General features: G+C 39.2%; 1 protein-coding gene across 1 annotated transcript in view; it reads right to left on the bottom strand.

Annotated features, from left to right (window-relative positions):
* The window catches only part of RAB2A (RAB2A, member RAS oncogene family), a 113,506-nt gene extending 106,000 nt beyond the window's left edge, over positions 1 to 7,506 (bottom strand). Inside the window, exon 1 of the mRNA XM_001379394.5 lies at positions 7,139 to 7,506. Coding sequence (XP_001379431.3) covers positions 7,139 to 7,184 — 46 coding nt within the window. The 5' untranslated portion in view covers positions 7,185 to 7,506. The remainder of the gene's footprint in view (positions 1 to 7,138) is intronic.
* Between the last annotated feature and the right edge of the window lie 7,158 nt (positions 7,507 to 14,664).

Here is a 14,664-nt window from a genome sequence, read left to right as displayed (position 1 = left end):
GGCTGTCCCCCACCCCCAGGCTTAATATTAAACACTATCTCTTTTCTGATTAAAGTCTTGGTTTTTCTGACCATTTTAGTAGTTCTGTGTTTTTCCCAAGTTAACAGCACCTTTGCACAGGCTGGCTGTCCCCCACCTATAAGATTCAAGCTCAAAGGCCATTCCTTGGAGAAGGCCTTTTCCAACAAGTCCTCTTTTCTTGCTAGTGACTTTCCCTCTAAGATCAACACATACCTATTTATATATGAAGTCTCCCTCATAAGAATGTAAATTCCTTGAGGGCAGGTCTGTTTTCAATATGTTGTCCCATCTCCAGTACCTAACATAATCAGTGCTAGGAGAGAATGCTGTTGATGGATTCACCAAAAGTTGAACCAGAGGAAGAGTAAGCCGAACTACATTTGGAAAATTGTGCAGTACTTTATTGCCCCCCAAAATGGCCCATCTTTTTAAACTGAAACTTTCTTCCAATGATGTTATATGAATTTGAGTCATAGGTTTACCAGAGTCTCTAAAGAACTAAAGTTGAGCCAAAAAAACAACAGAGGCATAAGCAGGTTGCAACATGCTACAAATGAAGATTTTCACAGGAAAAATTGCATAAAGGATTTAGAGAAATATAAGAGAAGAAAAGAAAGGCCAGTCAAGTGGCAATATCTGTACTTTAGTGGTATGTATAGAATATACAGAGCTCTAGAGGAAACTGCCAAGGTTGTTGGTTGGATTCTCTATGGATAATAAATAAGAGGACATGGACAAGAGTCATAGAGGACAGAAAGGCATTAATAGGTTGTAATATGCATCCTAGAAAAAAGTACTATATCAATGAGATCAAAGATCATGGACTTGGAGTTAAAAGGTACCTTAGAAATCATCTAATAAAACTCTTTGATGTTAGAGATTAGGAATCTAAAGGACAGAAAGGTGAAGTGCATAGTCAAAAGGATGAAACCTGAACTCCAGACCCTCTGACTCCAGATTGAGAGCTGTATCCACTATTCTATGCTACTTCCACTTTTTACAGCATATTTAAAGGCTAAGAAAGTAGCAAGTCAAAGTTAAATTACACCATGATGCAATCTTATCAGATATGGGGAATAGTGCATATTAGAAATATGGGTTTTTTAGTTATATATGAAAACAATTTTATTTTCATTTGATCATTTTTCATCTGAATCCATAATTCTAGCTGAGAAGTGCTTATTTTCTAAACTTTATACTGTTATACACGGTTTTTCTCTTGAATCTTAAAACATGCTACAATTTCCATAGAATGCCAAGAGGCAGCAAGAATTAGTTCCAGTTTTTTCTTAGAGAAATTAAAATGCAAGAAAATAAAAGTTTAAAATTAGGCAATAAAGAACCAAGAGTATAATTGTACTCCTAACTTCATTCCCTAGTAAAAGAATATAAACAAACAATTCTCAAAAGAGTAGCAAATTATGAAAAACCACAGTAAAGATTGTTCCAAGACACTAAAGAAAACTGCAAATGAATACAACCCTGAAATGTTACCTTCCTACCCTGTACGCTACCAACAACAAAAGATGTAAATAATCTATGCTCTAAGGGGTGTAGGAAGATAGGCACATTGGTACATTGTTGGTGAAGCTGTAGTGAAAACCAGTCTAACCATTTTGGAAATTAATTTGGAATCATGCAAACAGATTGTTTAAAATGCCAGTACATGTTTACCCTGAGATTCCATGACTAGGCTAAATCCCTAAGAGGCCACAGATACAAAGAAAATCCTCAAATACACAAAAATATTTATAGCAGTACTTTCTGTGACAGGAAAGAATTGGAAACAAAGTTGATGCCCATAAATTGGGGAATGGCTAAAAAAAAACTATGTTACATGAATATAATGAAATATTACCATTTTTAAGAAATGATGAATGTGACATAAAGTATGAAAAATCTATATGAGCTGATACAGAGTGAATTTACATTCAAGAAAACAAAATACAAAGACTAGAATAATGAAAAATACACACACACACAAACACATATCGAAAATAGATGTTGCAAAATTCCAAAAACCAAGCATGGCTTCACAGAAGAAATGAGAAGATCCTCCTAATCTCAATTCCTTTTCAAATGTGGGAAGTTCATAAGTATTACACATATTTTTAGGTTTTTTTCAATGTATTGATCAGTTATATTAACTTTTTCCCCTTAGTCTGAAAAAATACTATCTATTAACTGGGATGGCTTTTTGGGAGGAAGAAAACATAGGGAAAAACTATGGTATTGTAAAAAAAGACACAAATAAAAACTTATTTTTAAAAAATGCGCAAAACATCAAATTTCCCTTCTTTGATCACAGCAAGGAGAAAGAATCCTAGATTTCCACAAATTATTCTATTTTCCTTAGCTTGTGAGTCCAGCCTAATTGTCAGAGGATAAAAATTCCATCTCTTCCTACATACAAGTTAGTTGGTAAAGGAAATTCTTGCTTAGAAAGTTCCCAATATCACAAAAGTCTAAGACTTAGTAGGTAAGTTTTAGGAAATTGTCTGCGGCACATTGAGAAGTCAAGTGATTTGCTGAGGATCTAAGTCAGATTTGACCCAGGTCTTCTAGATGACAAGTGTACACACTTGTATTTTCCTAAAATGTTTTTTAGGAGAAATGATAGCCAAAACCCAAGGTGCTGCATTGTTAATACAGTCCAACGATGTTTCATAATTAGAACGGCTGTAAGTAGTTCAATGCTAATATCTAATCAACTCTCCTAATTTAAAAAATACTTGGTATATTACAAATTACTTCTTTTACCTTCTTAGGTCCTAAAAAATTTACATGATGCTTATGTAAAGTACTCATACATTTTTCAATTTAAACTCACTAATCCTTTAAGAAAATAAGAGGAAATCTAAGGAAAGGGAAAGTGAGGCATTAAGAAATTAGTGACTGTAGAACCCATTAAGTCAGAATAAGAACTAGGCCTGTTCTAGGTTTTTGGAACAATACTACTAAAGAACTGGTTTATAGTGGCAAGGTCAATTTCTCTGGAACTCTGGTGCTCTTCTCTTTTTATAAATAAATGTATCCATTTATATTTCCTATTCCTAATATGGTCAAAAAAGTATTTGTTGAACATGTGTGGAATAGCTCTTTTCATCAGGGAGTTTACAATGTAGAAAAGAGGCAAAATATCTCCTCAAATGCTTACAATATAAAGCACTAAGTAGATGGAAGAAGCATTCCTTTCCAGGCTACACCCAAAGGCTTCTACCACACCCAAGGCTCTTCATCCAGAATCCTCACTCCAGCCCTAGGATCTACCCATTGGAAGTATCCCCTTTCCAGGCAGCAGTCCTTGATTGCTTCTCCAGAACCTCCATTTAAGAGGGTCATTCCTCCTTAGACTGTACTCAGGAACTTCTTCCATACCCCACTCCCTTTTCAGCTTCTCTTTTTTGTGTTTCAGGTAAGCTCTAAGAAGGCAAGGGCTCTCTCTATTTCTATTTGTATTCTTTGTACTTAACAGAGTGCTTGGCACATAGTAGGGGCTTAATAAATACTAGCTGACTGGCTTGGGCATGTTTTCATGGATTTGGATGCAGTCTAAATTCTAATCCTGGCTGTGCTACTCACTACTTTTTTGACCTTAGGCAAGTCATTTAACCTCTGAGTGTTTGTTTCCTCAACTAAAAAAGAAACATTTGGATTAGATCTATGAAGGTTCCTGTAAACTCTATATCTGCTTTCTTAGGAAATATCATGAACAGTGAAATTAAGTAATATGGAGGAAAAGTTCATGAGGGAGGCATTTGATTTAAGATTTACAATAGTGATTCTAAACAGTGGAAAGATTTTTTTTTGAAGAAGCAAAGGTGCATAGGACAAGAAGGTACAATCTATATTCAAGGTGTAACAAACAGATCAGATTGTCTAAAGTATAGTGTTTCTCCTGGGAGCAATAAAACATAAATAAGGCTGGAAAGATTCAGGATAGTTGGTGAAATGTCTTGACCACCAAGCTAAGGAATTTTTGTTTTGTTTTTTACTTTTACTCAATAAAGCAAGATCTACTACATTATGATAGATTGCAACTTCCCAGTGTCTAGCATAGCAATCAACATGCAGAAGGAACCTAAATGCTGAATCCTCTGTGTAAGCAGTATCTAGAACCCTGTTGGCAAACCTATAACCCGTGCACCAGGCCAGAGGGGGCTGCTCTCTTCCCCTTCTCCACACATCCGTGAAGACAGTTCTCACATCATACACCCCTAGCCCAATGGAAGTACTTTCACAGTGTGAGGGTTCTTCTTTGGGCACTTGGTCTCTAAAAGGTTTGCCATCATTGACCTAGGACATGGCCTGGCACACAGTTAGCAATAAATGCTTGCTAACTGAAGAACCTGAAATAGTCTGTAGTAGTCATGTATTCATCAATAAGTATCAAGTGCCCACCAAGTGCCAGACATTGTGCTAGCTTCTTGTGGATATGAAGGCTAAAATAAAATGTTCTCTATCATCAAGGAATTCATATTCCATCAGAGAAGACAGCATATACACCTATAAGGGAGAGGGGCTGGACCTCTGATTTCATTGGGTAGGGAATTTTCAGGTGAGAAAACTCTCTTTATAAGATTGCCTTCTTTGCAACTTAAGTCTTAGAAAGTTATCTAAGGAACTGGAAGGTTAAGTAATTTTCCTAGGGCCCAAAAGAAAGTATATATCAAATAAAATTTGAACCTATGTTTTCCACTACCATACCATGCTATAATGGTAGCAGAAAAAAAGGAAGCACTAAAGCATTATAAGGAAAGGTCTTGGGCAGATGGTGGCACTGAAGGAAAGTTGAATCAAGGAATTCTAAGACATTAAGGTGGGGAGAGAGTTCATTCCAGGCATGAGGCACACTCCATGCAAAAGTAGAGAGGCAGACCTGCAGAATCTTGACTGAAATGCAGGGTTCAGGAAGGGGAGTAATGTATAAATAAGATTTAAAAGGTATGGAAAGCACAGTTTGTGAAGAGCTTTAAAAGCCAAATAGAGTTTAAAGTGATTCTAAAGAGCCACTGGAGTTTGCTAATTAAAAGAGAAATGATCAGACCCATATTTTATGAAAATCATGTCATTTCAAACAGCTAAGTAACCAAGAAAAAGGAAAAGATTCTGGTGAGAATTGACAGGATACTTGGGGCTTGCATTCCATAAGTCTAGCCCACAGCATCTAATAGATCCTTGGCATCCCTCTCTCTTACTTTCCTCATTATTTGATTTTCAAAGACTTTTCTTTCACCTTCCTAGTTCCTATTCCAGTTCTCTAAGACAAATTATTTTTGGTTGAGAGCTAACATCTGCCTCTCCCAGGCTCAGGTATACAATAGCAATTTAGAAATTTGCATGTGTATTGCCAAATAAAAAGCTCAGGAACCTGAATTATCTATCATGCTATCTTTAAAACAATATCTTTCCCTTACTCCGTAAAAACTGATTATTCTACCAGTGTTTTAGTCTCTCTTATTATTCAATTAAGTGATTTTTGTGAATTTACTGATAAGTATTGCCACAGCACAGGGCAATTGCAATAATGTGTTCAAAGTTGGGCAAGAGCCACCACTGAAATCAGACTCTAGTATATTAATAGTTGAAGTTGTGAAACCAAGTTAACCAACACCTGAACAAGACGGTTTTATTATTAGATTTAAAACAACAACAAAACGAAAAGTATTAAGGGAATTGATTACACAATTTTAAGAATACTTTTAATTTCTAGCTTCTTCAAAAAGGAAGTTTGGGCTCCCACAAACAACCTTCTGGGTCAGCCCAAAAGAATCTGCATTTCTTAAAAATTGCTACTTTTTTCTTTGGTAGTATAGCAAAAACACTTTAAACACAGCAAGGACTTATAGTCAACAAACATTTAAGTACTTATATGCCAGGTGCTAGGGATACAAAGGAAGGCAAAAAACCAATACCTGATCTCTGGGAGCTCTGCCTAATGAAGAAAGCGACATGCAAACAACTATGTACAAACAAGATCTATTTAGGATGAATTGGGAGAAGACGCTTGCATTAAGAAGGATCCAGATAAGTTTCCTATGATTGAGATCTCAGATGTAACTTGAAGCCAGAGGCCAAAGATAAGCAAGGAGATCATTAAAAGCCAAGAGACAGTAAAAATGCCCAATATGGAGATGGAGTATTTTATTCGAGGAACAGCAAGGAGGCCAGTCAGTGTCACTAGACAGCAGAGAATGGGGGCCTAAAGAGGTGAAAGAAAACTAGAAAGATAAGTGATCACCAGAGAGGATTTGATCTTAGAGGCAACAGGAGGCCACTGAAATTCTGAGTCAATGAGTTAAGAGTTAGACTGGCTTAAATAACTAAGATATGGCTTATTTCCCAAATCCTAGTATTTCAATGTTACATATTAATACGATTGCTATGCCCATAAATAAAAGAAATCTACAACTGGCGCAAGCAACTGTTTGTAGTGACTTGTCAGGTAATATTAAAAATGATCTTCAGGACCCAGTTTGACACTTTAGTTACCTCAGTCTTTCCAGGCTCTTAAGACCAAAACCTTTGTGGCCTGATACAAGGCAGGTAAAAAGCTATTCCACTTCCTTTCAGGAGAGGATGCCTCAAAGCCCGGCCAGCTTAGAGGAACAGCTGCTGCAGGCCTTGACATGATCAAGAAAGTAAAAAAAAAAGATTCTCAAGTAGTCTACAGCTGCCCGATCCTCCCAAGCCGGGCTTCTCTACCTGCCCCTAGATAGGGGGAGGGCCTGGCAGAGGGAGGGACTGGTATTACTGGGCCGGGGGCTCTAGGCGGGCCCGGTCGTCCCCAGCCCCTGAGGCAGCAGCCTCCGGGAGTCACACGTGGCGGACCTAGTCTCCTCCCGGGGCCAGGTGCGGGGTGCGGCGGCGGCCCGGGCGGGGCGGGGGCTCAGCGGGCCAGGCCGCAGGGGCCGCTCGAAGTGCCCACGTCACCGGCTCCAGCATTGCGGAAATGGAGCCGCTGAGGGAGGAGGGGAAAGGGCAGAAGAAGCAGAAGGCGGGGGAGGGAGGCCCCCGCCGCCAATCGCGCTCGGCCCCGAGGCCTGGGGAAGGCTCAGGGCCGCAGGCCCCCCCCTCTCCACCCCGCTCCCTGCCCACCCGTCGCCGGGCGACTCACCTGTGTCGCCGATGATGATGTACTTGAAGAGATAGGCGTACGCCATGGCCGCGGCCGCTCCGTGCCCCCGGCACACGGCTCCTCCTCCGCCTCCTCCCCCGAGCCGCGGCTCTTCACCTCGGCCTGGCTTAAGATCCCAGACGCCGGCTTGCCCGCCCGAAAGAGGTCCCAGCGACGGTGCGGAGCCTGCAGATAGAGCGAACGGAGAAAACGCCGACTCAACGCCGGTAGAGGATAGACGAACCTCCTAGCCCAGCCCTGCCCAGCCGCCGCGGCCCTTCAGCTGTGCCCCGCCCCCCGACCTCGACCCGGAAGAGCAGCAGCCGAAGGAACTGAGGAGGAGCGCCCTCCCCACGACTGCTCCCCCGCCCCCTACCTCGGCGGGCGGAGCCCTGAACGAAGATAGGGAGGATGAGGGAGTGAGAAGTAGCTAGAGTCCAGAGCCTGCGGGCGTGGTTGCGGCGGAGCCTGGATAGGGAAGAGTAGCGTCCAAAGGGGGCGGGGGCAAGAGGTGGAGCGCCTTAGGCGCACGCGCACCTGATGTGTACTGACAGGACCCGCATTGGGTCCGGCTTTCATCTCCTAGGGCTCTCCTGGGGCCTGGGGGAAAGCGCAGATTTATCTCTGAGATACTTTGAGGTGGAGGTTGAAGAAAAGGAATAGTAACTTAGAGAACATTTGAAATATATGGGGGAAAAGACCCACCCTAATTTCGCCTGAGCAGTAATTCCCTATCACAAATTGTCATCCAGTTATCTTCATGTAGATGTCCCTGAAAGATCTCAGGCTTTATATTTTTCTATTAGCCAGTCAATCATTCGACAAGTATTTACTATATTATTTTACAGATTACAGGCCCAGTGCTAAGGCTGGGAATACAAATGCAAACATAGAGAAAGACCGCCTTTGCACCCAGGAGCTTACTTTCTAATTGGGGGGAGGAAGTAGGGTAGAGATAACAAAAGAAGCTGAAAGGGAAAGGACGAAATGAACGGGAGGAAGGTACAAAAATCTGGGGTCTAGGTAGCAAGCTCCGCAGGGAAGCCAGAGAAGAAAGGAATACAGGGATGTTCAGGGCACTCTTCTTAAATGAGAGGCTCTGGGGGAGCTATCTAATCAAAGGAGAGAACCACAGGGGTAAAGGATATTTCCAGTGTGAATTGGAATGATCTTCCAGGAAAAGAATTTTATGGGAAATAATAAATTCAGGAGTGCAGACTGATGAGAAATGAAGAAACGGAAAATGCTTTGCAAACCTTAAAGCATCATATAAATGCTAGCTAATATTACTGTCTGAAACGGAATTCTTTCTTTTCCTAGCCAATCTTGTTCCCTCCTTCCAATTGCCTGCTTCTCCCGAGGTCAATTATTCAGATTCCTAACCTCAGAATTATCCTTAACTGTGCCCATTCCCTCACACTCTTCACTTCTCATCTATTGCCTTTATTCATTCCATCTCTCCCATTATGCCCTTCCCCCCTTCCATTGGCACAGTTCCAAATCAACTTTTATCTCCAAATCTTTGTTACTTCACAAACTGACTTCAGCAAAACCACCCTAAAGGCTCTTTCCGATTCTAGGATCACTATTCTACAGCTCATCCTTCACTAACTGCCAAATATCCTAAGGTGCTAGTCCTCTGCTCAAAAATCATATGGGGCTATCTCAATCTCTGTCTCTCTCCACATAGATATGTATGTGTATTTATACATATAACATATATAAACACATATACACATATGTTTATGTATATTTATATAAAAATCAACTTGCCCTCCATAATCTGGGTCCTACAGGCCTCTCCAGAGATTTCTTATTACTTTCTTTTATTTAATCTTCATTCCTAATACCTCTTCTTCAGCCTTGATCTGGGAATTCCACCTTTGATCTACCTTCTTAAAGTCTGTCTTCCATGCTTGAAATGAATTTATTTCCTAACTATCTCTTCAGTCCCTTGGCTTCATTCAAGACCAAGTTTACATACCACCTTATAGTTGCACTTTTACTGATCGCTCTAAATTAAAATAATCTCTCTTTCCCCATTATATCTGTACATATTATAATCTTCTAGTTGAACAGAAACTCCTTGAAGGCAGGAACTATTGTTTTATCCTCAATGCTTTACATATTTGTTAAATGGTTAAGAGTCTTTTATGGATCTAAAATTACTTTGGGGACATGAAAATATGCTATATATGTGCAAACTTGTTTACAAAATTATAATGTTTTGAGATATCAAAGTTTAGTTCATTCAAACAATAAATGAAAATTAGGTAAAGAACATATTGACTATCCCAGGGAACAAATAAACAAAAGAACCTCATTGAATTGCTTTCTAATTCAATATGATTTTGCTCTTAAAAAGCTGCATCATACTGCTTATCTGTACTATATAGAAATAGCTTTGTTTTTATTGCATCATTTAAAAAAATTTTTTTTTTTTTGGAAACTGAAAGCCTGGGTAGACATATTTAGATATCTCATAGCAAATATTTTGTTTATCCTTTCAAATTCATAATTTAACAAATTTAAGTGTTTTTCCTCCCTCTCCTGACTACTCTACCTCACTATCTTTATTTTCCTTTTCCTTTTTCAATTTTTATTTAGAATATTTGTCCATGGTTACATGATTCATAATTCCCCCTCCCCCACTCTCTCCTCCTCCCTCCCAAAGCCAACAAGCAGTTCCACTGGGTTATATATGTATAATTGTTCAAAAAACATTTCTACATTTTTCATATTTGCAGTAGAGTGATCCTTTAACATCAAAATCCTAATCACATCCCTATTGCACTACGTAATCCAGCATGTATTTTTCTAATGAATTTCTGGTTCCACAGTTCTTTCTCTGGATGTGGATAGTGTTCTTTCTCACAAGTCCCTATGGATTGTCCTGGTAGAAAAGTCTATTACATTTGATTGTGTCATAATGTATCAGTCTGTGTGTACAATGTTCTCCTGATTCTGTTCCTTTCACTCTGCATTGATTCCTGGAGGTCATTCCAGTTCACATGGAATTCCTCCATTTCTTTATTCCTTTTAGCACAATGGTATTCCATCACCAACATATACCACAATTTGTTCAGCCATTCCCCAATTGAAGGGCATCTCCTCATTTTCCAATTTCTTTGCCACCACAAAGAGTGCAGCTCTAAAATATTTTTGTATAAGTCTTTTTCCTTATTATTTCTTTTCCACCTCACTTACTAACAAGAAGTACATTACTATCTCTATCACTCTCTTAGGTTTTGGCAGTGTGCTTTAAATTTATTTCATGGGAAAATACCAATTATGCTATGTAAAAGAGACGTTTCTACTTTATAAAAGAGACCTTATTTAAGATTATAGCTGTGGTTCAACTAGTATTATGTGACTTCCAACTAATATCAGGATAGAATAATGAGGGAAAGAATAACATCAAAGGAAAATTAATGTTGAATTATAATATTTCTTTTTTTTTTTAAATAACCACTTACCTTGTTGTCTTAGAATCAATACTTGGTTCCAAAGCAGATGAGCAATAAGGGCTAGGCAATGGAGGTTAAGTGACTTGCTCAGGGTCACAGAGCTAGGAAGTGAACCAAGGACTCCCCCCTGCACCCCAATCTCTATGCCTGGCTCTCAGTTCATTGACTACCTAGCTGCCCCATAATAATTTCTATGTGAAACCTTTCTTAAACCTCGGGTTTTGAAGGTCAGCCAGCTTCCAATCTAAAGTAACTTACTCTGTGGCTTTAAGGTATATCATTTGGTTGTCTCTTATTAGAGCCTGGGTAAATAAGGAGATTTTCTCCTTATTTATCTGTAAACAAGAGCTCTCTTAGGTAAGGGAAATCAGCAAGCTCTAATTACTGAACTTTGCAGCTACATGGCTAGGAAAATTGTGCTGGTGTCTTTCTTGTGAGACCTGCTGCCTCTTCTGTGATAAAATATTGAGGAAGGTATCGAGGTCTCTAATTCTACCTTTTTTCTGGAAATATCCACCGATGGGGCCTGGCAGGGGAGGTCCTAAGGTTGAACTATCTGGCCAGTCAGAAAGAGGATTTAACTCCATTGATAAGCAAGAGACAGACCTTTACTCACTCTCTTTTTTGGTTTAGGACAGTGATGGTGAACCTATGATATAGGTGCCAAAGATGACATGCAGAGTGCTCTCTGTGGGCATGTGCCACCCCATCCCCCTGTGAATTTTCGATTTACTCCACCCTGCTTAGTCTAACAAAACACAAATGTCTACACCCCTACTTAAGGATTAAGTGCTGAGAAGGATGGCCTATGACAGACATGTGCTAGCAAATGACAAATCAGAAACAACTGACAGACCCCTGGGCTGTCCCAAGTCAAGTTTGAGCTACCATTGGTACAGGTGAGATGCAGGAAGTGATGTAAAAACAGTCTATATATTTTGCATCACTTCCTCTTGCTGGCCTCTTTTCACGGATAGGTGGCTCTGGCTCTTGTGGTGGAGAGGTTGGTGGCAGCATGCTGAGAGTCTTGGCATCTTGGTGTGGCTGCAACTATTGTCAGGGTTTGGTGGTAAGCGTCCTTGATACAATACTGGGAGATGCTTAATAGCCTAGTTCAGGTGAGGCATCTTCACAGAGCTCTCTTGGAGTTTAGACTGATTCCTTTTTCCTTTACCTTCCAAAACACTATCCTCTTAAGAAGCCTCTAATCTTCTGAGGAGGCCTCATGGCAGAGTTCTTTGAACTCCCCCTGGCACAGGCTAGGCCGGAGAAATCCTATACCCTTTTCCTTCTCTCTTCTTCTTAATTCCTTCCCTCTATATTAATTAAACCACCATAAAATTTCCAAACTGACTTGAGTATTTTATTTGGGATTTGAATTAATCCCTGGCGACCATTTAAATTTATATTCAGTCTCAACCCTAAAATTTACCCTTACATCCCCAAGCTGCCCCCTTCCCCCACTCTACCATGCCTGATGACATGTTTTCACATCTCCTGCTCCTCTGCCCAGCAGTCAAATGGGAGCATTTTCTCCCTCCCCCCATGTAAAGTAAGGGTGGGGTATGGCGGGCACAGCACTCTGAGGGGTGGAATGGGGGCAGGGCCTGGCACTCCATCTCCAAAAGGTTCACTATGGCTTAAGAGGTAGGTAAAAGAAGTATTTTTTGTTCATAGATATATGCTTGCATCTGTGAATAAACAATGTTATTATTGGGGTGGGGGGAAAGGCCTCTTATTCTTTATCTTAAAATTAAAATCCAAACATTACATATCCTAAATTAGATTAGTGTCTATTTTGATTCTTTTGTCCTTTACCAAATCTTGTCCCTAATTTATTCTTGTTTATAAGAAGGGTTGGAAGAAACTGTTTCTTTCCCTTTTTATCAATATTAACCTCATTTCATCCCATGTCTCAATAATTTATGCTCTCAGAAATCCACTGTGGTAATAAAGTATAATGGGGAAAGAACTGAATTTAGAATCAAGGAAATTGGGTTCAAATAATATTTTGTGGTGGTCATGTGACCATCATGTTGGTGGCCTAGACATTTGCTCCAGTTTCCACCATTTCAAAAAAAAAAAGGTATTATGTTGCATTGGAGGTAGAGCAGTTATAGCTATTGTTATAGGAAAGGAAAATAAGAAGTTCTACAAAGTAATAACAGTGTTAATTAACTCTGGAGAATAACAAACCTTAAAGTACTTACTTAGCACCCTCCCCTCACCAGTTTCCATGCTCTAGGAGGGCATAAAACCAATTCCAGAGCTTATGCTTTAGTTCTTATACAAGGATTTCCCTGCTGTTGCATACCAGTACTGCCTTACCTTCCTACCCCGCCCCCCCCCAACAATCATATTGCAATAAGCATCTGACTTCAATTTTACTCAGTTTTGCCAGGGAGAAAATAATTTAAATGTCCGTTCTAGAGTGGCCCTCCTAGGTTAGATAACCTCAAAGTTTCAGAGGCTTTGCCAGGAATATCCAGAAAAACTCCCATCCCTGGAAAAAGTACTGATTGAACACTGGTAAAGAGGGAATTGGGACAAGGCCAGTCAAATGGAGGAGAGTAAAATGACTTCGCTATCTACCCCTTGAAGTAAACCCACCCCTCAGTAAGTGAAATATAAAGAAAAAAGACTAAAAGCACCAAAGACTTCAAAAAATGAATCAAATTAATGAACGATTTATGACAAGCAGATAAAATAACCAAGAAGCTACTAAAATTAGAAAAGAATGTGAATAACTAAACATCCCAAAGATTACAAACCTCTAAAAATATAGCAAGATAAAGGAAATTTAACCAACATTTGCTGAAACACATAATCCTGTGGAATCCAAGGGACCATAAAACTAACAGGATTTTTCCAGATGGTCTAAGGGAAAAGTCAGAATTTCAAGAGATTGGAAGGGAGCAAATGGTAGAAATTAAGGTCTACAGAGTAGAAATAATGACCATAAGTAAAAGAATTGAATACATGGTGGTATCTCTCTGAGTAAGCAAAAAAGAGAACAGATTAAACCTGGAAGAAAGAAAGCAAAAAAGAAAAAAGGAAATAACATTAAAAGAATATATCATTTCTATTCAAACTAAACTTCTTGATCTTAAAGACTTGAAATGTGGAGATAATGTAAGGAGACAGAAAATGAAGCATCAATTCAAAGAATCCACAACCTTGGGTGGGGGGGAGAGGGGGAAAAGTATGGGGGAAGAAACAAAAAACCTATGCTTCAAACACTAAGACACATAGTGGTTAGATTTAACAATTCTATGACAAAATACAAATTCTACAAGTAGTCATTTCTTTTCAAATGAGAAGGAAATTTGAATAATACTAAAATATTCTTCACCGACCAGAAACTACCAAAGGTAATCAAATATTCTGAAATGCAAGATTCAAGCAAAATGACATACTTCACAAACCTAATAATCAGCAAAATGTTGAATATTCCATAAAAGCATTTGGAGCCTTCCTGTACATCTCATTTTTGCTACTTACTACCTGGTTGATCTTGGGCAGACCACTTGCCTTCTTTGAGCCTCAGTTTCTTCATCTTTAAAATTAAGAGATTGTATATCTTTAAATCCTATGATTGATTCCAAGACATCTGTGTGGTTTGTAGCTAGTATTGTATAATATATCTTTAATGAGCCTTTTCCTCCCCCAACAGTAAGAGTAATATAATGGGATAAATAGAATCTAATAATGATTCTTAATTTTTGCTTTGAGTAAAATTGAAAACTTTGTAGTGGTTATTCATTTTGCATTCTTTGACATAAAACCTTCTCAATCTTATAATTTCAAAATATGCTAATTTGTCAGCTAAAATATTGTCCAATTTCCAACTCTTACAGTTTCATTGCCCATATGCTCTACTTCCTAACAGGTGCACTATTATAGTTTTCTTATGATTAATGATCTTCTCTAACTTCCAGCTTCTGGGGATGAGGAGTGGTGATAAGCCTGGAAGAAATTGTGTGGAAGGGATATTGTCTTATCTCTCTGCCTTATTCTAGTTGTACCACACTAGTTACTCACTCTCCATCATCCCACAGA

This window comes from Monodelphis domestica, chromosome 3 (assembly GCF_027887165.1).
Source record: "Monodelphis domestica isolate mMonDom1 chromosome 3, mMonDom1.pri, whole genome shotgun sequence".
NCBI lineage: Eukaryota > Metazoa > Chordata > Mammalia > Didelphimorphia > Didelphidae > Monodelphis > Monodelphis domestica.
This window is presented reverse-complemented; position numbering and strand designations above follow the sequence as displayed.